This window comes from Rhinolophus sinicus, linkage group LG12, assembly GCF_036562045.2.
Source record: "Rhinolophus sinicus isolate RSC01 linkage group LG12, ASM3656204v1, whole genome shotgun sequence".
Lineage (NCBI taxonomy): Eukaryota > Metazoa > Chordata > Mammalia > Chiroptera > Rhinolophidae > Rhinolophus > Rhinolophus sinicus.
This window is the reverse complement of record NC_133761.1, coordinates 29,568,171-29,592,876: the sequence shown is the minus strand read 5'-3', so window position 1 is coordinate 29,592,876 and position 24,706 is coordinate 29,568,171. Positions and strand designations below refer to the sequence as shown.

Below are 24,706 nucleotides of genomic sequence, written 5' to 3'. Positions count from 1 at the left end.
GTCCTTCCTCAGAATAAGAGGAAAGTGTGGAGGGGTGGCAGTTCCCCCCATATCCTGCTGTAGCCAACACCAAAAGCTTACAGAGATCTTCGATTTATACAGTACTAGACTTTCAATGAGTCCGGTTACCATGCTAAATACATTCACCGTCCACACAGGCTTGAGATTTTTGTTATAAAAAACTTCATTTTTTGTTTAAATGGGATTTGCATAATGATCAGGAGATCACCTCTGTAGCCCCCCTCGGCCATGTCGAGTTGAATGACCTTGGAAAGGTCATCTGCTCCTCGGAGTCCTCATTTGTAAAGTGGGGATGACGAGAGAACCTACTTAACAGAGTCTGATGAGTGATTGTGAAACACTTAACTCAAGTGCCTGGTACCTAGTAAGCACTTGTGTTCCCGATCATAATTACCAGTTTTATTATTAGACCTAAATCTACTTAGGTAGATTATCATAATTGTGAATAATTACTTAGTGTTTCAGAACGCAGACATCATGAATGTTTGGGTAGTGTTAATTACATTAGCAGCATTTAAACCTTTAAAAGATTTTCTGACATCACAGGCTCACCATCAAATATTAGAGTGCCTTTTGAGCTCCATTCCTGCATGGCTTTGTACCTCATAGTTCAAAATGAGAGCAGAGCTATGGAAATCAAAGAGTCACACAAGCAAAATTAATCGTAGCTTTCATCCATATTTAGTATGTGCTGGCTAGTCCAAAGGTTGTGTTTTTCAGATTATTTTGAGATGGTGAAGTCAGCACAAAAATTGCCACTAGGAATTCTGTTGAGCTGTGATGAAAAGCAAGTCTACAGCCTTTGAAACATCTAAAGCATAGAGACACATGAGGGCGCTGCAACCTCCCAGCAATAGAGAAAAATGTTTTCCCAGGAGTGGCTTTTCTTTGGAAAAAGACAGTGGTGTGTCTGAGCCCCTTGCCTAGAGCTCCCGGTCTGAGCTGGCCTTTGACAAGCAAGAGGAACCCGGGTCAGTGACGGTTCCTATTGTTTGTTTGTTAGAAGTTTCTCTAGGAGAGAAAATAAGCATAATTGTCACCAGTGCCATTATTTGTTGTTTTGCTTTGTAGCCCCTTCTCAGGGCGGCTCCCTCGGAGTCACTTGGGGCTGCCGGCCTTTGCCTGTAGGATGTCTGCAATGCGGCATGGTTGTGATACCAGCTGTGATTGCTGCCGCAGAGGAGTGATGCTGATGAGGAGTGATTCTTCATGAGTGCTTGGCCACAGACACACGGTTAATGAAAGCCGACTCCCTGGGCACGAGGTGGGGCTGTGCTGTGAGCCTAGCATGCCCGTGTGTGGCTGCCAGCAAGGCCAGCAGGAGAACGGTGGCACTGGCTTGTGGGGGTTTCTCCCACAGCCCATCAACATGCCACCAAACCACCTTTAACCCTTTCCAGTGACACCTGCAGCTAGAGGAGTAGCCATACTATTTCAAAGAAATAATTTTAAAAGGATATTTGTAAATCCCATGGAATCAGTACCCTTTTTAATAGGACATGGTTTGAGGTTTCCTTAGGATCAGACTGCTGGAATTACATTTTTCTGCTAAGGGTTGTGGGAAGAAGTTACAGAATGTCCATCTGTAACAGCCACTAGTGAGGATTCTTTCTTTTTTCTTTATTTTTTTTAACTTTAATTATTCTCATCCAGTTGTAATCGAGGTCCTGTGGTTTAATTGTCCTCACTGTACCCTTAACATTGAGTCCTTTTATAATGCCATTAGGTCACTAGATCATTTTAGCTGAAATGGAGGCTGTAAAACATTCTCCTCAAAGGACTAAATTTGGCAATGTTTGGAGACACATTCAGTCTATTATCTAATTGGTATTTTGTTTTCATACTGGGTAAAGAGAAGAAACTGCAATACGTGTGTGTGTGTGTGTGTGTGTGTGTTACACAAACTGAGCATCTGTTGGCTGCAGAAAGAAAGTACAGGCAGAACCCGTGTTTACCCAATAGACTTTGCCTTTATAAAGCAGCAGCTTTAATGCATTCCTTGGGGTTTGAGGAGGAGGGGGAGAAGATGTCGGAGTTTGGGTTAGAGCTGGTTTCATTTCCCAGCTCCAGCTTCATTCCTTCAGGTTGGTGGTGAGTGTAGCTCACTCGGTATCTGACTGTAGTCGGGATCCAGCCTCACCAGGCCTTTTGCCCTGTGCATGTTGTCTGTGGCGACCAGGTGCACGGGCTTCAGTCTTGGCCCCCTTCCTTCCCTCTGAAGGAAGAACCAGAAGCCATGTCACTGGGAGAGAGAAAGGGCAGTCAGCTCACTGGGGCTGGAGGATCACATCTGAATGGCCGTTCCCAGTTCTTTCTGGGAGCAAAGCCCCAGTGCAGTGGCTATAAGGAAGGGTATGCAATGGTGGAGTGTCTTCACCTTTCTAATGACACCTGGGGTCCCCGCCATCTCTCATTTTCTGCACATTGTCAAATTCAGAAAGTTACGTTACGGGGAAATGAACCAAAGGCTGCAGTCACCCTCACTGAGGGCACTAGAACCACAATTGCTTCAGAATCGCATCCACTGATTGAGGAATGGGTGCCTGGTGTGCACCAGGCCCTGAGCTAAGCATCCCACATGGCAATTATTTCATTTAACCCTCACAGCAGCCCTGTGATGTAGATAGTATGATTACCCCTGTTTTACAGAGAAAATCAGAGCTTGGAGAAGTTAAATGACCAGGGTCCCGCAGCAGGCTGAACTGAGGTCAAAGCCAGACTTGTATTCTTATCAACTTGCCTCTGAAATGCTCCGTCTCCCTCCCGGGCCTTTGCACATGTTGCTCTGTCTACTGGAGTTTGCTCTCCCTGCCGTCTCTTTCTCCCTGCCCTCTCCACCTCCCTTGCCCGCGCTGATGCCTATACACCTTTTGTAACTCAGATCTCTCCTTCAAGGTAACCTTCTGGGAGCCCCACCCTCCCCACCCCTCTGAAAAGCTCAAACTCCTATAAGCACTCTCTCCTGTCTTTTTCCTTTATAGCTCTTATTACCCTGTCTAGTTGTCTGCTTATTTGATGAATGCCTGCCTTTCTAAGTGGACTTTGCACTCCTTAAGGGTAGACTGTGTCATCACCCATGGCTGCAACCTCAGCTCCGACACACAGCGTGGGACCAAGGGGCCCAGATGGGCATTCCGTAATATTTGTTGAATGATCAAATAAATAAATAGAAGACAGAGGTCACAGAAAGAGATGTCATAAAGAGATCCTATACCCACTTTGAGAAATTCAAATGTGAACAATGTGTGAAAGCATTTTGCAGCCTGTTAGGTGTTACCCGATTGTCAGTTGATGTCACTGAAGAGTTCCTAACCAGTCCCTAGCCACAGGTCGTCTGTGGAGGTGCTTCATCACCCTTGTAGGATGGCGTCAGGGCCAGGGGTCCAAGGCTTATTAGTAGATGTTGTCAGTCTTCCTGTGTAACAGGAAGCAGTCTCCCGGGGCAGCTGCTGGGTTGTGTGGGCTCCTCAGTCACTGCTTTCCACCCCTTTGTCTTTCAGTGCTTTTGTATGTGAGGAAGGAGACTGACGATGTGTTTGATGCCTTGATGTTGAAATCTCCCACAGTGAAGGGCCTCATGGAAGCGGTAAGCTATGAACCCCTTTCAACCTCCAGGAACCTGCTTCTGTTCTCCTGAGCTGGAATCCATTTATTAAAATGCAGCCTTTGAGATGGCTCCGGAATGAGCTTTACAAAGGAAAAGGGAAGATTTGTGGAGATACTGATCTCCATACTGTCAGGGCTTATTAGCATTTTAAGGAGAAGAAAACTTTGAAAACCTGCCAATTCCCTGTCCGTTTAAGGCTAATCAGAGTAAGACGCCATAGAGGAAGGTTAAATTGTGAGTTTCCAGCTGTCTTTTTGCATGAAACCAAATTAGATATGTTTAATTTCCAAATATGCATGGAACAAAAACTATTAGGAAGTGCCTTGCTAACTATGATAGTGTAATCCAAAATAAAAATATTATCTCTTTTGGTTAAGAAAAAACAATACTGCAGAATTCTGAAGTAAGACTGTGAATTCCTTTCTCCCTTCTCATCCCCCGTTTAATCTAGCATTACCCTACCTGGGCTCAGGAAAAGTTACTTTATATTTTATCCATATATTATTTAACTGAATATGATTTTAATATGACTCTATTTTAAGTATAATTTCTAACTCCCTCCCACTTTTCTTTTTTTCCTGTACAAGTGTATTGTAGAAGATCCAGGTTGTTGTTTTTTTATAGTGATAGACAACAGGTCTGCAAACAGCTTCATTAAAACAGCATCTTGGGTTATGTAGTAAAATGTTCAAATGTATTATATATAGTGCCTATAAGTGGAACCATTGTCTTTTGTGGCTGGTTTCTATCAGATGCATTTCAGCATGTTTTTGAGTTTCATCCATGTTGTGGCACAATCAGTATTTCGTTCTTTTTTTATGGTTGAGTAATACCCCGTTATGTGTATAGACCACATTTTGTTTTTCCATTCAGCAGTTGATAGACATTTGGATTTGCCCACCATCTGCTATTGTCAATGGTATTGCTGTGAACATTCACATTCAAGTTTTTGTTTGAACAGTTGTTTTTAATTCTTTTGGGTATATACCAAGGAGTGGAATTGCTAACCAGACACAAACGATCACATGTTGTATGATTCTGTTGATATGAAATATCAAGAATGGGCAAACCACAGAGATAGGAAGCAGAGGAACTGGGGGAAGGGGGAAGGAGAAGTGACTGCATTTCTATTTAGGGTGATGAAATGTTCTAGAACTAGATAGTCCTGACGGTTGCACAACACTGCGAATGTACTAAATGCCACGGAATTGTACACTTTGAAATGGTAAAAATGGCAAATTGTATGATATGTAAAAAATAACTATTCATTGTTTATCTAAAATTTAAAAACAAAACAAACGTGTGAGATTGTTACCAGTGCAGCTTCCCGTTTCCCCCGTGGCAGGCATCATTACCACGTCCCTAGGCAGTTCTGAGTATAGCGTCAAGGACCAAGCACCCCCTCCAACACTGGTGAAGGCCATGGGAATCCTTTCTGTCCTACAGGATTCTGCATTGCAATGCAGTTATTGTTACTGGATCTACTGTGCCTGAAGGAAAAACAAAATAGAAGTGAACACAACAAAAATATGATCCACATCTCTTCAAGTGAACCAGGATTTTTTAAATGACCCTAAAATTGCCAGAGGTAGATTTATGAGCTAAAGAAGCCTATAAAATATTTAGGCCTCTCTGGGGTCCTTTATTTCATAACCTCAACCTGGCCTCTGAGATCATGTCACTGAAACTGAGTTACCTAGGATAGTGGTGAATATGAAAGTTAACTAAGCAGTCATTTGAAATGCATCTTCAACTCCAGATTCGGGTTCTGCTGAATTGCAGCTGGAGTGGTGGTAGAGGATCAGGATTCTGTGTTTTTAACAAGCTCCTCCAGTGCTCTGAGACCAGTCAGGTATGAGAACCCCTGATCTAGACCAATTCTGAGCTGATGCATGAAGCTGTGAATCAGACCCTAACACCAGTTCCCAGCCAAGGTCCACACCGGGTAGTGGCCCCCAAGCTTTAGAGTGCTTCAGGTCAACCAAGGAGCTTGTTACCAGTGCTGATTCCTCGGCCCACCCCAGGAATTACATCCTTTTCCTCGGTGTCTTTCTTTCCCTTCTGTGACTTCTGGCCATTTCTACCAGGGTTGTGTAGCTGTGGTCTTGCTGGACCATCATGAGGTTAAATCACCTTCACTCCCACCCAAGTAGCCGCAAGTAACCTCTGCCTACACTCCCCACCACAGCAGGACCGGCTTTTGATTCCTCTCAGTAGAGCTCATTACACCTTCCTTGCTCTGCTTCGCTGGGGCCGAGGGTAAAGTAATGCATCCTGTCTTTTGACCTTGTAAGCCACGGAAAGATCAGGTTCCCCACGCTGGCTCTAGTCAGATTCTTTAGAGCAATTGTGACTTCATCACTCCTTCATTAAACCTGGAAAGAAAAGTTTTATTAAAGCACCAACACAGGCTGTCTCCTTGTTGTGCAAACGGGAAAGCAGGGCCAAGAGACGTTTTTTGGGATTTCCAGGTGATGTGGTCTGGTGGTGAATTCTGAAGGACTGACACTACCCGCCTGGAATTTGGGGGCAGCCATGAAAGACAACAGGTTCTATGGTGTTTCAGTGAAGACTTAAGTACACTGTGAAGTGAGAAGGCAGAATTGTGAAGAACATTGTTAACTGTACCCTAAGTTATTGGGGACCTGAGGGGTTAGAAAGGGCTCTCTCTGGGGTGTGGGCTCTCTGAGGACCAGCACCTCACCGTGTCTGACATTTTACCATCCGACACCAATGCACACAGGGAGAGACAGTGTAGCCTAGTGAGTCAGCATTTGGATTTAGGGCTCAGAAACCTGTGTTCATTTCCTGACCTGCCTCGTGCCAGCGGGACAAGCTTCTCAACCTCTTTTTCATCCTTAAAATGGGAATACCATGATACCTACCTCACAGGGTTGTTGTGGGGATAAAACAAGACACTACAGATATAAAACTCTCTGCTTGATTCCTAAGCACCAGATAAAGTTGAGCTTTTGTTCTTTAAACCATTATTTTGAGTAGGAATCAGAGCTTGAAAAGTCACAGAGTGAAGATTTCCTTTTTTTCCCCTCAGATTTTGAATATGTAAATAATCAGCTTCTTATAGACATTGTCCAAAAGATGGAAAGTTATTTTAGCTCATGATCCATTACGTAATTTCGCACTAACTTGGCATTTCAGAGGAGCCTCGGAGCTATGGAAGCTGTGTAGGTAACTGGGTCTGCAGCTCTGGAGGTTGTACGGGGAGCTCCCCTCCGGAGCTCAGGAACAGAAAGCTGCTCCCAAGAAATGATCTTTACTGTAGTCCCCAAGGTCCCACTTTAAACAAAGCCTCAAAACAAGAAGGTAGTGTGACCCTAACCTCCCTGCTTTGTTATCACTTCTATTTTAAAAGTCATATCATCGCGTGTGGGGTTTTATATTTTTTAACAACCAAAAGCTACGTTAAAAAAAAAAAATCCCTAACCTTTAAGGAAATCCATTTAATCAAGGGATATTGTACTTAACCTCGAGCCATCATTTTGAACCCTGTCACTGGTTGAAAATGGCTTCCTGTAAAAACACAATCCCCCACTTATCGTGGACCCAGCATGTACTGTGGCCCTGGGATGTTGTTTCTCTAAGTGGGAGACGCCATTGGAATCTCCTAAGGTATTTTGCAATGGTACCATCCCAGAGCCCCACACTTGACCTTCAGAATCAGGCTCTCTGGGGTAGGCCCAGGAATCAGCACTGGTGACAAGCTCCCTGGTTGACCTTGAAGCACGCTAAAGTTTGGGGGCCACTACCCGGTGTGTACCCTGGCTGGGAACTGGTATTTAGGGTCTGATTTCACCCTAAGGTCCTATGTTCTTATTCACACAGAATGGGAATAGCCCCGCCTCAGTATACGCTTTTGGGGCCAAAGTTCCTGCAAAAGTAGTTTTGAGCAGGGGAGTGGCCCTGTAGGCCATTCTGTGTGCACAGCCTCACCCCTGTGGGTTTCGGAATTGGCCTGGGTCTAGGCTACCTCCCTTATCCTTCATCGGTGGTGTGGGAAGGCCATATACTCTCTTTGCTGAGGAAGGCACCCATAGTCTTCCAAGGACAGCAGACCTCACAACTCCAAGTATAAAAGTGTGCCTTGTGCAAAGTATGTGTGTGTGTCTTGCAATTGTTTTAAATAGGGACACCTACTTCATATCCATGTATAAAATCCTTCAGGTGGTTTTATTCCCTTCCTGCACTAGTTATGGAATGGTTGGTTGTGCCTCAACTTCCTCATTTGTAAAATGCAGTCATCGAAAGCATTCAATGAGTCAACACACGCACTCAGTAGACATTAGCAGAGACGATGGTAATGACGTTGATGCAGCTGCTTCCACAGCAAGACAGTTTGGATTGCTTTCCAATGGAGAACCTTCTCTTATTTCTCCTGTTAAACTCCAAATTCCTTATGCTCAGTCAGGCAGTATTTTGATATAAGAGAAAATCTGTACTGGAGGAAAAAACTTAAAAAAAAAAGTTTTGTACTTCTTTTCCTTTTTAAAAATAATTATTATTGGCAATCGGTGGTGAAATGTCGATCTGTCATGGAGACAGAATAGAACAGTGTCACCACCTTTCCCTTCAGTTGGAAACTGAAGTCTGAGTCAGAAGGTGCTACATCAGTCAGATGCATTGAACAGTTTTGAGATGGTCACAGTGTTCTCACAGCCCACACAGATTTCCTTAAGTCTGTAAGTCAGGTCACTTAATAAGATGAAATAGTTCTGTTCTCTTGAAATTGGGTTGACTCTATACTCAGCAGACATTAGATGCTCCTTTGAGATAATATTACTGCGTTGTTCTTCATTAGCAAAGTCTCCTGTTAGACCAGGGTCCCGGGTCCTGCCGTAAGCACACATGCAGCAGCATGCAGAAGGAAAAGGCCTGGGGAATTTGATTGAATTGGGCCCAAATCATGACTGCAGTCTTGAGCAGGTCAATCTCAGAATCTTTGGTTTCCTTCCTTGCGAACTGTGGAACATGCCTACGTGGAAGAATGGTTTTATTTGTACTACCCTTGACCTCTCATTGGCTTAGAAAGAACTCTTGACCACAACAAAGAGGAGTGGAATTATTGTTTAATCTGTGCTGAATTGGGCCACTTTTCTATGGAACAGACTAGATAATTCTTCTTATTTACCAGTCCTGAACCTCACAGACCTTCATTTCACATGCCAAGAAATCGTTATCTATGCAGATCTAGACACCTGGATAGAAAAGATGTTACTGAATGTTCCCATACTTGGTGTCATAAATACGTTGGATAAACTAGAATGTTTCTCATTTCACCTACATGTTTGGTATTATGTCAAGCAATCCATGCAACTGTGATGATTCACTTTGGATCCTTTATTCTTATAATTAAGTTTTAAACTTGATGACAGCCAAGGATTTGGCGATGATGGTGGTAGTGGAGATGACATGCGTTTTCAGGGTTGTTGTTTTTTTGTTTTTTATTTTGGCATTTCTGAGTGAGTTTACGTAGTAATCCTACAAATAATCTTCGGGCACTACAGCCTTCTTGGTAGTCCTGGAGCCCACCAAGGCCACTCATACCTCAGGGCCTTCGCGTTTGTTGTTCCTTCTTTCAGGAGTACTCTTCCGCCATATCTATAGCTCATTCTCTCACTTCCTTCAGGCCTCTGCTCACATGTCCCTGTCTCAGGTGGGCCTTCCCACACCACCTACAGAGATAACATCTCTATTATTGCTTTACTTTGCTTTGTTTTACTTCACAGTGCTTATCATGACCTGACATAGTTACCATTTGCTAGATGTTTATTGTTTCTCATTTCCCTAATAGAATGTAAAGTTCATGAGTACAGGGGCGTTGTCGCTTGTTTTCTGTGTATGCCTATGTCCTTGAGCTTCTATGTGCCATCATGCTGAGTGCTGTGGGTGGCACAGTTTCACATGCACTGCTTCATTTGATTGTCAAAATAGTCCTGCGAACTTGGCAGGGTAAATATCATTGCCATTTTACAGATGTGAAGAGTGAGGCCCAAAGAGGGACTTCCCAAGGTCTGATAGCTCCACAGAGTGGTGGAGCCAACATAGCCCTTGAGCAGCTGAAGTCCAACATAGGGAGGTATCCAACATACGTGTATTGAAAGTTGTTACAAGAATAACATTCCAAGTCACAGCTCACAACAACTAAAGGAAACAAGCTTAGGCCATAATAAACCATCGGGCAAGAAGTAGTATGTGTAGTGGTTGATCCCCTACAGTCAGAGTTCATATCCTGGCTCTGACCCTTGGGAGTGGCGCGATCTTGGACAAGTTACTCAACCCCAGTTTCATCATTTCTGAAATGAGAGTAATAATAATGTGGGATATTCTGAGGATAATGATAAAATGAGCTATACGGTTGTGTGAGTATTAAATTAGTTCCTATACAAGGTACTTAAAGAAACACACGGAAATACTCTGTAAATGAATATATATGACTGTAAATGCGATGGGGTGGGGCGGCAGATTGAGATTCCTCCGAGCCAAAGGGGTCAGAGAAAGGAGCTCTCCTGGTGAAGCTGATGTGTACATGGAAGAGGTGGCCCGTGGACCCAGAAGCATCTTCTATCCACATGAGTCATGCATGGAGGTGAAGGCCTACTAGAAATGCAACCACCTAGGAAATATGTGCACACAGGAGTCCATTCTTTTTAAATGTACATCTTAGAGCCCACACTGAACAATTTCTAACTCCAGATAAAAGTCATTGGCTTCCAGAGCAGGCAGTTTTGTTGGATGCCTCTAGACACGGCAGACTGAGTCCCACATTGGTAAAAACCAATGGGAATCTCTTACGTGCTACTGTCACATACATAAGGTTTCTGGGCAAAGAGAACTCTCCACACAAAGTTAAAAGTCTAACAATTACAGGTCATCAAACAGCCATTGATGAGATATGTCCAAGACCTAGGATCCTCCTAGATGTCAGGGAAGTCTTTAAAAACATTAATAATGAGCTTTAAAAGTTATGAAAGTGTATGCTTAGTTCAGACAACTTGTAAAGCACACACACACACACACATACACACACACACACATGCAAGAACAAAGACCAAGCACTCCGAATCCTCCTGTTCTGAGAACTATCATGTCACATGTGCTTTCCAAGCACAGAAGGGAGGGTTGTATGGTGATATCACCCAACATCATTCCAGGCAGAAGGAATCCTGTAATCTACCCTCACTCCCACAGATGGCCGCTTTCCCCCACACGATATCCTGCAGTCTCCTATTTCCAGGGTTCTGAATTGGCAAAGCACAGTTCCTTGCCTCACCATGTCAATGTGGCATATTATCAAGCTGCCTTTGCCATTGACAGTCCTTTGAGGGCAAGACTTTGCCCTCCTGGAGACTGTTGCCCTCGGCAGCTTGGTGCACATGTGTCAACATTGCTGGTGGCTTCTTGGTACTGGGTGGGGGTCCATGAGCCCCGCTCCACACAGTCTCAACATATGCCCATTTTCTCTGAGAGTTCAATCTGAAACCAGACTGCTAGGTTGTTACCTTTTAAATCCTGTCACTGCTACTTACTAGCTGTAGGACCCTGGGCAAGTTACTTAATGACTGTAAGCCTGTTTTCTCACCTGAGAAACAGGGCTTGTAAAAGTCCACCCCTTCCCCATTGTAATGACGTGAGGATTGAGCAAGTTATGAGGTGTGATAAAAAAATATGGTGAATGTTTAAATTTTTAAAAAAAATTATTACTGTAAAAGACACATTGCCATTAATCCCCGTCAAAATACTCCCCCTCGCTTCCAACACACTTATCCCACTGTTCTTGCCACTTTCTAAAGCAGTTCTGGAAGTCCTCTTTCATGAGTGTCTTTAGTTGTACTGTCGTGGCTGCCTGGATGTCCTGAATCAATTAAAAATGTTTACTGTTCTTGGTCATTTTGACTCTGGGGAAGAGCCGGAAGTTACATGGTGCCAGATCCAGTGAATAAGGTGGATGAGGACACACCGTAATGTTTTTATTTGACAGAAATCGCGGTACCAGAAGTGATGTGTGACACGGAGCCTTTCCATTGTGATCACAAAATATGGTAAATGCTAATGCCGAGTGCCAGCCAACAGAAAGGCAGGGATCTTCAATACAGGAAGTGGCACGTCGAACCTTAGTAACAGTGTGTGACAAGTTTCAACTTGTTCAGTGCAGTCAACCAGGTGTGAGCTATGGTTGAGAGAAGGTGTGTTTTAAACTGTGCCGTAAATCACCCTCCCTCATAACAATGCTCTGTGTCACACATAGCTTCTGGTACAGCAATTTCTGTCAAATAAAAACATTGCGGTGTGTCCTCATCCACCTTATTCACCAGCTCTGGCTCATGTGATTTTTGACTTCCCCAAAGTCAAAATGATTCAGGACATGGAAGCAGCCACAACAACACAACTAAAGAGGACTTGGGAAAGTGGCAAGAATCATGGGATGAGTGTGTTCGAAACAAGGGGGAGTATTTTGAGGGGGATTAATGGCAATGTGTCTTTAACTGTAATAAGTTTTATTTAAACATTCACTGTATTGCTTGGTCACACCTCATAACAGATGTAGAGCTCTATCACCTACACTGTAGGCGCTTAATGAGCATTCAGTGTACTTGCAGGAGGCCCAAGTCAAAACTGGAATTGTGCAGGTTTTATGCAAATTTCCTAGTTCTGACTGTGATCAGTTGATTTGTGAGCCCAGTTCTGTGCGTTCGTGCTTTGGGAAACTGGGCGTCAGACCTCTGAAAAGAGAAGACCCACCTGTCCGATTCCCTTCCACAAAAGGGGAACTAACAGATTTGAGGCTGCTGATGTGGAGTAGGAAAAGGCTTCTATTTTATTCTATTTTATATTTAATTTTTATTTTATGTTATTTGTTCCAAGTAACACTAACCAAAGTTCAAAAACCCAATTCTCGCAGGCAAAGCGACTCACGATGATAATTAGGCACAAATCACAGGGACCCCGGGACTATAAACAGACAACGAGCACTTGTGTACAGCAAAGGATGCTTGTCAGGGGTCTTACCCTTTTATGCCACGGACGCCTCTGGCAGCCTGGTGAAATCTATGGACCTTTTCAGTATAATGTTTTTAAATGTATTAAATAAAATACGTAGGATTACAAAGGAAACCAATTATATTGAAAGGTAGTCTTCAAAATAACAAGAGCATGTTTGTGATATAGGAATATATATGCTCTTTATTCATGGTTTAAATATGATCTCTGGGTATGATCAAAAGCTACAGCAATTTGGAAGTATAAAGGATGAGTGTACTCGATATTTTGAAATACCTACAGAATTCTAATATAACATGAAAATATCAGTGATTTCCACTGGTAATAAAAGACAGGTACTGCTAATACTACTGTATGCTCATAATTGCAGGAAATGCTAAATTCCAATTCAAGGTTAGTGAAAATACAGATGTCTGTTTTCCCCCATATGTGTTCATGTATGTACTCTTTGGGCATCTGTAGACCCGGTTAAGAAGGCCTGGCTTTGACCAGGTAGGCTGAGGAAATAGCTGCTCCAGAAATTATGCTGAAGCAAGTTGCTCCTCAAGCATTTTATCTCTGCACCCGCTGTGTTCACTGAGCGGTTCTAGAAGCCCAGCGAGTGGGGAAGGTGGTGAGCTCATCCCTGAGAAATGCCACACCGAGTTCATCCTTCCTTTGTCCTTCAGCAAGGCTTCATTAGAGCCTTCAGATCGGCATTTCTCTTTTGATTTACATGTGCAGGTATGGACACTGGGAGTCCTGACAAACAGTGTGGGTGCCAGGCTTAGGCGGCAGAGAGAGGAAGTAGAATTCTTCCAAAGAGAGATGGTGTCAAGCTTTGTGGAGGAGACAAAAGCTAATTGTCAACCCTACATTACCAGAGTGTCTCACCAGATTTGGGGACAGCAATAAGGTGCTCAAAGAAACTTGCTAGTATTAGAGTTTATTTAGACAGATATAACCTAGCATCTTCCCAAACAGCTTAAAGGAATTTAATTTCTGAGGAAGGGCTGCTGAGCTGCTGTACAGCCAGGAATCTGTAGGAATACTTCCCAATAATTAAGCATTTCTAGAAACGTTAAATTTTGTATTTCTAGTTTTATTGAATTATGATCTAATTTGACTTATCTTTGTGGCCCAATCGGAATTGTAATGTGTGTGTGCGTGTGTGTTTGCGTAAATACATGAATGTAATCTAGTATGTGATGATATTATTCAGCTGTTCTTATTTGTCTATTAGATTTGTCCAGTTACAAAAGGCATATTGAAGTGTCCCACTACAGTGGTTTTCAAGTTTTCCCCTCCATCTGTAATAATTTTTGCTGAAGTGCCATGTTGGATGCATAAAGCTTTGTGATTGCTTTACCATTTTCATACATTGTGGTTTTTTTTTTTTTTTTATCATTACTGCATCCTGCCCATTCTTACCTCAGCAATCTTAACTTCTACCTTCTCTAACTAATATTAATCTCATCACTCCTGTTTGCTTTCTGTTGCATGTTTGGTGTGGTCATCATCACCCATCCCTTCCATCACATGTGTTAAGTGTTTTTCTTTTAAACAACACACAGTTGGTTTTCTCTCTCCTCATCATTTTTTTTAAATCATTTTCCTCCCTCCCTCCCTCCCTCCCTCCCTCCCTCCCTCCCTCCCTCCCTCCCTCCCTCCCTCCCTTCCTTCTCTCCCACCCACACTGTCTTTCAATGGAAAAATTCATTTCATTCTCATTTGGTGTAATGACTAATACACTTAATTTTATTTCTTCCATCTTCCTTTTTGTTTATAGTTTTTTTTCGATTTGTGGTTCCCTCTTACTTTGTCTTTCATTTTGCAGTTGGATTAAGTCGCTCTTTTTTACCTTTTCTTAAAAGTTATTTACTTTTCCTAAATTGTTTCAACCCTTCCCCCCCCTTATTTCTCTATGATTTGAAAATAAAATTCCGACTTTTTCCCATAATAAATACTCTATAGCTCCCTCAATTACCTCAGTCAGGTGAGACTTTTAGAGCTTTCATTTCTCCCCCTGCCAGGATGAGTCCATTGAAATGTTAGCCCCATTCTGTCCCCACAAACTCCTGATTTATTGGTGTTGCTGAAACAGTTTAACACTTTCTTTCTAGGAAACGATTAGATTTTTCCTTCTATTATTATTATTTTTTTACTTCAACAATCCTTATTTAGCACTTATTTCACATGTGCAGTGTATGCACTTGAAAATTGATAGATGATTATGCGTAGATAGATACTCATATAGATATATAACTGTGTATATATATATGAGGTTGGACAATTAATATTGTGAACTCATCCTAGAAAAAGTGCTACACACCTCATTGCTGAATATCACTACAGTCACCTTTGAAGTACTCCCCTTGGGAAGCTATGCACCGACGCTAGTGCTTAGTCCACCCTTCAAAGCAATTTTGGAACTCTTTTTCTGGAATGGCCATCAGAGCTGTCATCGTATTACCCTTGATGTCCTGAATGTCATCAAAATGTCTTCCTTTTGATATTTCCTTTATCTTCGGGTAAAGAAAGAAGTCATTTTTAGATCAGATGAGTAGGGAGGGTGTTCCAATACAGTTATTTGTTTACTGGCTATAAACTCCCTCACAGACAGTGCCGTGTGAGCGGGTGCGTTGTTGTGATGCAAGAGCCATGAATTGTTGGTGAAAAGTTCAGGGTGTCTAACTTTTTCATGCAGTCTTTTCAGCAATTCCAAATAGTAAACTTGGTTAACTGTTTGTCCAGTTGGTACAACTACATAATGAATAATCTCTCTGATACCAAAAAAGGTTAGCAACATCGTTGCAACAAGTTCACGAACTTGGTACATATATGGTATATATATAGATATTATATATATAAATGTATATGGTACATATATAGATATTATATATACATATAAAGAATATATATGTATATATAGAGTCTATCTCTCTATCTATCTATCTATCTATCTATCTATCTATCTATCTATCTATCTATCATCTATCTACCTTTATGGCACAACACTGGTTGCTTTCTTTTTACTCCCCCCCTTGGCCTAGATGAACTCTCTGTTCTGATGCATTTTCTGTTTAGATAAGGTTCTTTTGTATTTTTCTCAAATGGGATATTTAGGTGAAATGCTCTCTGAATCCTTGCATGTCTTAGATGCTGTTCTTTCACCCTGAGGAGTGAGGGATAGCTTGTTGGTGTATAGGATTCTGGTGAAGTCTTTTTTTCAGTAGTCCGTAAAGGTCATTCCACTGGCCTTTGGTTTGTAGTGTTGCAGATGAGAGGACTGAATTAGGTTTCTTCTTCTTCTTCTCCTTCTCTTTCTGCTCCTCCTCCTCCTCCCTTTTTGTTTTGTTTTGTAACTCTTTCTGTCTGGGAGGTTCCAGAATGTTTTTGTTACCCTTGGAGATCTGGCACTTTTCAGAATGGCCAGATGTATGAGTCTTTTCTTATTGATCTCTCTTGGGATTCAGAATACTCCCCTCATACCCCAAAACATGGTCATTTTTCTGTTATTTGTTTAACGATTTCCCCTTCTTCATCTGTTCCTCTTTCTCTGTCTGGGGCTTCCGGTATTCACATCTTAAATGGCCTGCTTCTATTCTTCAAATCTCTTTTTCTTCATGATTTTCATCTAGCTATGTGTTTTGCTTTGTACTTTGAAATTGTTTTTCTAATTGATCTTTCCTAATACTTACTGGTTTGCTGTATTGACCATGTATCTTTCAGTTCATTTACTGAACTTTTAAATTTTTTTTCATTCAGTAATGGTAATTTTAGATCAGAATTTTGTGTATGTGTGCTGTACAGCAATCTTCACAAGCGTTCTTTTATGATCTTCATAAATGCTCTTTTATGTTCTGCCAAAGTGGATGCCTCCAACAGGAGTTCTGTACACAGAGAATAAGCTCTTCCCAGGATCCAAAGCTATCCTGCATTGGCCGTAGCGCTCTTTAGCCTCTTTTCTTAGCCCCTGCTAGACTGCCCAGTAGTCTAAATTCAAGCCTCACCTGTCTCAGCTGTTAGTGAGCCCCATCAGCCACTGGGCTCAGCAGAGGCCAGCAGAATGGATTTGGGAGGGGGAAGGCATGAAAGGCATTTAGGGTAAGTCACCCCAGACTTCATCTCTAAACTACCGGTATTATTACTTTATAGTTAGAAAAGTGAATCATAATCGTTGTGAAAATAAAATAAATAGTACAGGATTGAACAAAGTAAAAAGTAAAAGAATCTTCTTATTTCTGTCCATTCTTCCAAGGTAGCTCCTGTTAGTAGATTGGTGGGTCCTTGATATGTTTTCAATTTACTTACATATATTTTTTTGAAAATACAAATGGGATCACATTTTATATATATACTGTTTTGCAACTTGATTCCCCCCCTTAGTATGTTAAGAACATTTTTTTTCATATACAAAAAGTCAGACAATTTAAGTTCTCAAACTTTCCACTGTTCATTTACACAGTGGAAAGTTTGTGAACTTAATTGTCTAACCTTCGTAGGCTTCCCACATTTCTTTTAACTATTGAATGACTGCATGGTTTTCAACTGTGAAAATATCAAGATGTGCTTATGGTTTTAGCAGTTTCTTTATTTTGAACAGTGATGCTTTGAAGAGCTTTGTGTACATCTGAGTGTTTTTCTGTAGACCAGATAACTAGATGTGGAATATATGGGTCAAAGGATATATGCATTTTAAATTTCAATAGCTTCTGCCAAATTTCCCTCCAAAAAGGTTGAGCTTATTGCTTTCCCATCTATGGAATATAAGAGTTGTTTCTCATACTCTGGCTGACACTGCATTATCAATTTTTTAGTTTTTGTTAATCTGATAGATTAAAAGTAGTATCCTACTGTTGCTGTAATTTGAACTTTTAAACTACGTATGAAGTAGTGCATTTTTCATACGCTTATTGTCCTATTGTATTTTTCTTGTGAATTACTTCACGATGTTTTCTTCCTTTTCCCATTGAATTGTTATGATGATGATGATGATGATGATGATGATGGTGATGATGATGATGGTGGTGATTATTATTATTTGCAGGGGTTCTTTCTAACTTAAGGAAGTTAGTTCCATGTCTATCATTTGTGTTGCAAAATGTTTCCCAGTGTACTATTTGTCCTCAGCTGTTTATGGTGGTTTTTGCTGTACTGGTCTTTTAAATTCTATGTTGTTTTATCAACCTTTTGACCTTTTTTCTTCAGGTTTCATACCTTGCTTGGAAAGCTCTTCCTTACTTAAAGATGATATCTATACAAAGAATTGACTTGTTTCTTCTTAAATGGTTTTATTTTTCACATGTAAATCTTTGATCTGATTTATTTTGATATAAGGAATGGAGAAGGGATCTAGCTTAACTTGTTAAATTTTTTCTATATGGCTACCTGTTTAATTCAATATAATGATTAGAGTCCATCTTTTTCTGACTGATCTGAAATGACACCTTCATCATCGATTAAATTTCATGTGGCTGAATCTATTGTGGAATGATTTAAAGTTTGTCCAAAGGGAGAGTCTTGCAAGTGAGACATTTTGAGAGTTTGACTCATGAGTGAAGGTCACTGGCACTCAGGAAAATCTCCAAGAGAGTGAAGTTGGAACTTTCTCTCTGCCTCTGCTTGGGCTCCCCTTCTGTGTTCATCTGCCTTTTTATTATTGATGTTACAGATATCTGAGAAATACGGGCTGCCTGTGGAGAAGATAGCAAAGCTGTACAAGAAAAGCAAAAAAGGGTAAGAAAGAAACTGAACTTAAATTGATTTCCAAATCAGATAAGTCAACATAGTGCTTAAAAAAAAAAAAGATGCCTCTTTTTGTTAGTTCTGTTGTCCGCCTTTTATAAAAATTGTCATCCATCCAAGTAAGTAGCTTGTGAGTGCAATACATTTTGAAGACCTTTAATGAGAGAGAGGGGGAGTGTGATAGTGCATTGTCAGCATGCCAGCTGAGATGCCCTAATCCAGTGACAGGATTAGTGGGTGGAATAGAGGGGTCAAGAAATGGGGCGAGTGGCACTGGAAGAGTGGCGAAGTCACCCTTCTGTAGAAAGTGGGGTTTATAGGGAATCCCATGTTGCTCTTGGGGTTGGTTTCAGGGTGGGACAGGAGGAACAAAAAGGATTCATTCTTCTGAGATAATTATTAACAAAATGATTTAAATGACCATTGGACCTGCTTGTTCTCAGTGTTAAGAGCAATAGCTCTCATTTATTGGGCGTTCAGAGATTCTGGGTCCCTTGCTACGAGCTTTGTGTGCATTGCTCCATAATTCCTCACGACTCTATGAGGTAGGTTCTTATCCCTAATATACTGATGAGGAAACTGAGCCAAGTGGAGGTTAAACATCTTGCCCAAGGTCTCATGTTTAGTAGGTGGGACAGATTTGAACCCAGGTCTGTGGCCCCAAAGCGGAAGTGCTTGTCTCCTCATTGCTCTGTGCCACCTCCAGTACTCCTGGGGCTTCTTGTGTGTGAGGCCCCAAGGGCAGAGGCTGCAGGAGCTGGATCTAGTGCCAGGAGAGTGTCTCCACCGAATCAGCTTCTGGAGCCATTCCCCTACAAAAAGCAGAAAATAGGTCTTTAAACCCTTCTCTGGGCGTCTTTCATAAAGGAAATTGATTATCTGGGAAGCTCAGGCTTTCGGAGTGACGGAGTCTTTTGGTTGATTGGGAGTCAAGGAAGAAACGCTTTCCGCTTGAGCCCTTGTCGGAAAGGTCACTAACATGCATATTACAGTTTTTTCCAAGGTCAGTGAAGTGGGCTGTGTTTATTCTCTGATAGTGAGATTTGAGTGGTGTCTCACGGCCTTGCTGCTGATCAGAACCTCAGTGCCGACGTACATGCCAATGGTGATAACATCTCACTTTCACTGAGCACTGCATCCGGCCCTGTGCTAAATGCTTTAATCCTAACAACAAGCCTTTAAAGCAGGGTTGTTATTTTCAGTTTTGCAGAAGAATAAACTGAAGCTCTGAAAGTCTAAACAACGTGCCTGATGACACAGAGCCGTACATGAGAGTCAGTTCTTTATTCTCAAACTAAGATCTCTGTGACTTCGATGAAAGGGGTTAAATCATGGACAGACCCTGAATGTTGCTGGTTTTCTTAAAACTAAATCCACTGGGGATGGTTAACCGAGGAGTAGTTCACATGTGGGCAAGTATGAGCTTCAGACTGAGACAAATCTAGTTTCAAAACCTAGCTCAGTCATGGTCGAGCTGAACTTGGGGAAATGATTTAACCTCACTGAGCTCACTTTTTCATTTGCACAATGGCAGTGGTCACACCTACCTTCTAGATTGCTGTGAGGATGAAATGCAAGGTCCCTGAAACACTGGGACACATTACATGCTCAGAAAGGATAGCTGAGCTATACTTGTTTGTTTTCCAAATTCTTGTTTATTTTCCTCTTCCTCCTAAGTATGAAATACTTTTTAAGATGCATTTTCAAGAATCAGTATTGTTTAATGAAAATAAGGGACCTAACTGTTTAGGCCCTGGCTCTGTCAATAGCTAAATCTGTGGGTTCAGGAGACTCTGTTAACTTCCGTTTACCAGTCGATAGAGCAAGACAGTTGGATTGAATGAGCCCTGAAGCCCTGTTTAGTAAACAGTCTTGAGGTTAGTTCTGAGACGTCGAGGCTTTGCTTTCCTCAAACTGCTTTCTGGAGAAAGAAAATATAATGAGTGTCTTCTTCCCCTGCCTCGTCCTCCTAGCCTCTCTTGCAAAGAATAGCAAAGGGAACCCCAGCCTGGAGCCTGCTGAGCACACGGCTCACGGCATTTTTGTTTCTTGTCTTCCATCCCCCTCCCCCCACCCTGGCAGCATCTTGGTGAACATGGACGACAACATCATTGAGCACTACTCGAACGAGGACACCTTCATCCTCAACATGGAGAGCATGGTGGAAGGCTTCAAGATCACACTCATGGAAATCTGAGCCCTGGTCTCGGCTTGCCCTCGGCAGGAGCCCTCAGTGCATTCCTCCGCGGGAGAGATGGAGGCCCTGGCCCCAGAGCCCACAGACCCACCTCACCCATCTCACAACTGCTGTTACACGACTGCGCTCAGGGGCAGGGCAAGGCACCAAGCCCCATTCCTTGTCAGTGTGTTTGGCCCGTCCACCAGCTCCTGCTGTGCAGCTGAGGCCCAAGCCCCTTGGGAAGGGGCTTTGGGCCTGTCAGACCCTTATTTATTGTCCACCCTGTTCCAGAGCCCAGGGCCAGGCCCGCCAGGACTCTGCAGGTCCCTGCTGGCTCCAGAGGACACCATCCAGAGCCCACCCCTTCAAGGGAAACACCGCCAATCTATTCATCTCGAGTAGCCTTAGAAGGTCTCATCCCGTTGGTCTTACCGCTCGCTCCACTTCTCCCGCGTGGCTGGACCACATGAGCTGCTGCTTGGCGCCGTAGTCAGAGGTGGGGAAAGACATGGACGCTGCCTTACTGGTCAACCCTTCAGGTTGCTCTGGAGAAGGGCATCTTGCTAGATACCTCCAGGGATCCCCAGTGAGTGGCCACCAGGCCTTGTACAGGAGGACATTCAGCTACCATGTAATTAGTGACACAGAAGATATGCCTGGCTATCATGTACATAGTGTTCATAATATTGCAATAATATATTTTATCTGTGGTATGTGGGCATGTTTACTGCCACTGGCCTAGGGGAGGCACATACCCGGAGACTGCTTCCTACAAGAGGTTTCTGCCTCTGTGCTGTTCAGGAGACACTCTGGGCTAGGGAAGTGGCCTTCAGGGTGTCAGGTGACTGCAGCGGGTGCCAAGATGGACGCTCCTGTAGGATGCTGGGGGCTCGAGCCTGTCCACAGAAGGAGCCCCATCTCCTCTCCAAGGGCACAACCCACCCTGGAGGCCACCACCTTTATCTCATGGTGACATGCTTTGCTTGAGTCTCCCTCTAAGCGGTCTTGTGGGAAATGTCAGATTGTCTGAGGCCCCAGCTCCTCTGCTTTGGTGTCAGCACTGCCTGAGCTTTCTGGAGAAACTGCAGGGGGGTTGCCACCAGGGCCCTGTCACTGGGGCCCGCTGCAAAACTCCTTGGCTGTCATCAGGAGCCTGGCCACTGTGCAGTGCCGCGCAGCTTACAAGCACGTCCTTCATCTCAAGTGGCCCCCTTAAAAGCCTGACTGCAGTTCTGAGAACGTTGCCAACAGCTCAGCTCTGAATGGGCAGGCTGGGGGCTGCCTCTTGGGCCTCACCAGAGAGGGAGGCACCAGCCACCTCTGCTCCTGGCTGCTGGATTTGGAGGGAGGGAGGGAAGGACCGTGCCCCCAAGGGCCCTGGCTCTTCTGCAACCAGCCTCCAGAGGAGAACCCCATCTCCTGCTGCGTGCCCTGGGAGACCAAGAGGAGGAAAACTGCTTCCCTAAATGATCATGAACCGTCTTGGACTGCCGTTCTCTTTGAGGGACTAGTGGTTTGCCTTCACCCGTGTAGGTGGAAGCACTAGCTTTTTGGTAGTTAGACACGTCTGCCAGCCAAGGTCCAGGATCCAGGACAGGTTCTATGTAAAGGCCCACATTTGTTTGTAAAGCACTTTGACATCTTACCTGGGGGCTCTCCAAGGGCTCCCTGCCCTCCCACCCCACCTGCCCCAGGGGCCCAGAGCAGGATGGAAGGGCTGCTTCCAGCTCAGCCATTTCTCCTTGAGGCTGCAGAGGATTTGAATTGCAATGGAGGGCAGGTGCCGTGCCTGGGGAAACCTCTGGGTGCTGGTGAGGGGGCACCTTTCTGTGTGTCTTCTGGACGCCTTACCCCTCCCCGCGATGCCAAAGGTTTGCAACCTGGATTCAGCTCTGCTTCAGTCTGTCCCATCGTCCTCCATCCACTCTGTGACTTCCATGCGCCGGGCCAGCAGCTGGGAGAGCCTCCTGGGAACTAATGGAGCTCTGTTCCAAGATGGGCACATTTGGTGTCGGCAATACCTGATGTACTATGCACTTCCCGTGCTCCTTGCCTTAGGCGTGGTTTCAAACATGACTGGCAGGTGGGATGGCACATACTGTTGGGCTGGGGCATAGGACTCCAGGGCAGGGAAAAGATCACATTTTCGGCAGTTTGACACAGGTTACCTACACTTCTCTCTTTAGCCTCTGTGGAAAAAAAATGTTTGCAGGTCCTGCCCTAGGCAGAGGATGAATAAGAGATGCTTTTGCATTTGTCCCAGGCCCCTGAGCAATCACTGTGGTGACCACTGCCAGAACAAAGAACATGAGGTCAATGCCACCAAAGGGTGGTGCAGAGTGTCACCTCCCACCTGTCCCGCCCCCTCTGCATTCTCAGAGTGCCCGTGGCTTAGCCATGATGTGTCTTTCACTGTGTATGTTATCAGAGCTTTGATGAAGAACATTTCCTGAGCAAAAACACTCCAAAAAGAGGAAAATTTGCCTCCTCTTTTTTTTTTTTTGTCCCTTAAATGAATCACACTCAAATAAATTAGCTTTAAAAAAAAATCCATGTAAACTAAGGGACATGTGAAACAAGTGTTTTTTAAAGACATACCCAAACTGCTTAGACTTTACAGGTGTTTGGAAATTGGGGCCAACAGGAAAATGCAATCACACGTCATCTTGGAATTGGATCCTAAAAGACTAAGGCGTGTCCCAGGCCAGAAACTTAGGAAGCATGAAATGAATCAAACATTTATTTCCTTCTTATTTAAAATTGTGAAAAGGCAGCAGAAACAGAGGGTTTGTGCCAAATTCTATGAACAGCCCTTTCTTAAAGATAAGCAAGGGAGATTGATAGATGAACAATGCTCTCGTGTTTAAGAAAAAAAGCAGATGTAACTTAATAGTTTTGTAAATGGGAGAAGGGGAATCTATAAACTATAAATACAGTTATTTTATTTTTTGTACATTTTTAAGAAGAAAAAAATAAATATTCATAAAGTAAGAGTAAACGACAGTGTCTGGTACTTTCCATGAGGTTGGTGTGAGGGGTCTTTGCCTGAATGGAAAGGAACCTCTGTGTAAGCTTGGCAGATTCTAGGCTCCCCTTGGGTACCTGTGAGCACTAGGCTTCAACACAGTGAGTATTTCCTCTTGTGGGTGACTTGTTGGGTCCTACCCCAAGGTTAAGTGAAAAGAGGGCTGAAGGAGCCCAAGAGACTTTCAGTGCAACCGTGACAGGCCAACAGGGTGGCTATTCTTGGCCAGTTCCTCAGGGCAGGGAGGAGGTTCTGTCCGACCACTGCGGCCTTCCTCACACCCAGCTCACTCACCCCACTGACTAACCACAGAGCTTTCCTGTTCCGTAGTTCATCTGCACCAATCTCTACATGGGCCAAGACCACATGGCTGAAACTCCAGTTTCATCACAGCAATCTCTTGCCCTGGAACCCACAGGCTTGCTGGTATCTGTCAGCTCAGATGTGAACACGACTCATTATCACAGTACTTACTGGTGTTTCCTCAGTGAACACCACCTATATATACGCCTTCAACCATCGTCCCGAGAGCCTCTCTGTTCCAAACAAGTAGCATTTCTATATTCTATATCTCACCTCTCTGTCTCTCCATGTCCCCAGCTTTCAAATCTTAGCTAAAAAGTTTCCTTCAGAAAGCCTTCCCTAGGTTCATCCCCAGCAGCTTCTATGCTGGGCCAGGGCGCAGGGAAGAGGAGGCTGGGAGAAGTGCTTATTGAAGGGGCTTCTGGAGAGATCGGTGGATGAGAAATGGGCCATGGGGCCTTTTGCCAGGATCCATGTTCCAGTCTCAGTAGAGGGTCTGAAGCCATTGCCCACAGGTCCTGCTGAGGCTGCAGCTGGTCTCCGCACCTCCCCTGAGGCACCCACTCCCTGGATGCATGGCAGTCATTGTCCTGCTGTCCCGTGAACTTGGTTCACCATGTGTGCCACCCCTCCTCCCACCTCCCTGTCCTGGGACTCTAGGTGGGTAGGCCGGGATGACCAATTCTCAGGGCCCGAGGGTCCAGTTCCACCTTTGACCTTCTGCCTATACCAGTTCAGTTCAGTTACTATGGACCAGGTGCTATGCCCCTTGCTGGGGACAAAGAGGCAGATTAGAGGCAGCTGCAGTCTGCCCTCAGAGGCTGTGATG

The 24,706-nt window shown here is 43.7% G+C and overlaps 1 protein-coding gene across 4 annotated transcripts in view; it reads left to right on the top strand.

The window, feature by feature from the left end:
* The window catches only part of GRHL2 (grainyhead like transcription factor 2), a 151,293-nt gene extending 127,746 nt beyond the window's left edge, over positions 1-23,547 (top strand). For all 4 annotated transcript variants that reach the window (XM_019754156.2, XM_019754155.2, XM_019754154.2 and 1 more), the window contains exons 14-16: positions 3,522-3,607; positions 18,297-18,361; positions 20,453-23,547. In XM_019754156.2, the coding sequence (XP_019609715.2) occupies positions 3,522-3,607; positions 18,297-18,361; positions 20,453-20,567 (266 nt within the window). In that variant the 3' untranslated portion in view covers positions 20,568-23,547. The remainder of the gene's footprint in view (positions 1-3,521; positions 3,608-18,296; positions 18,362-20,452) is intronic.
* The last annotated feature ends 1,159 nt before the right edge of the window (positions 23,548-24,706 follow it).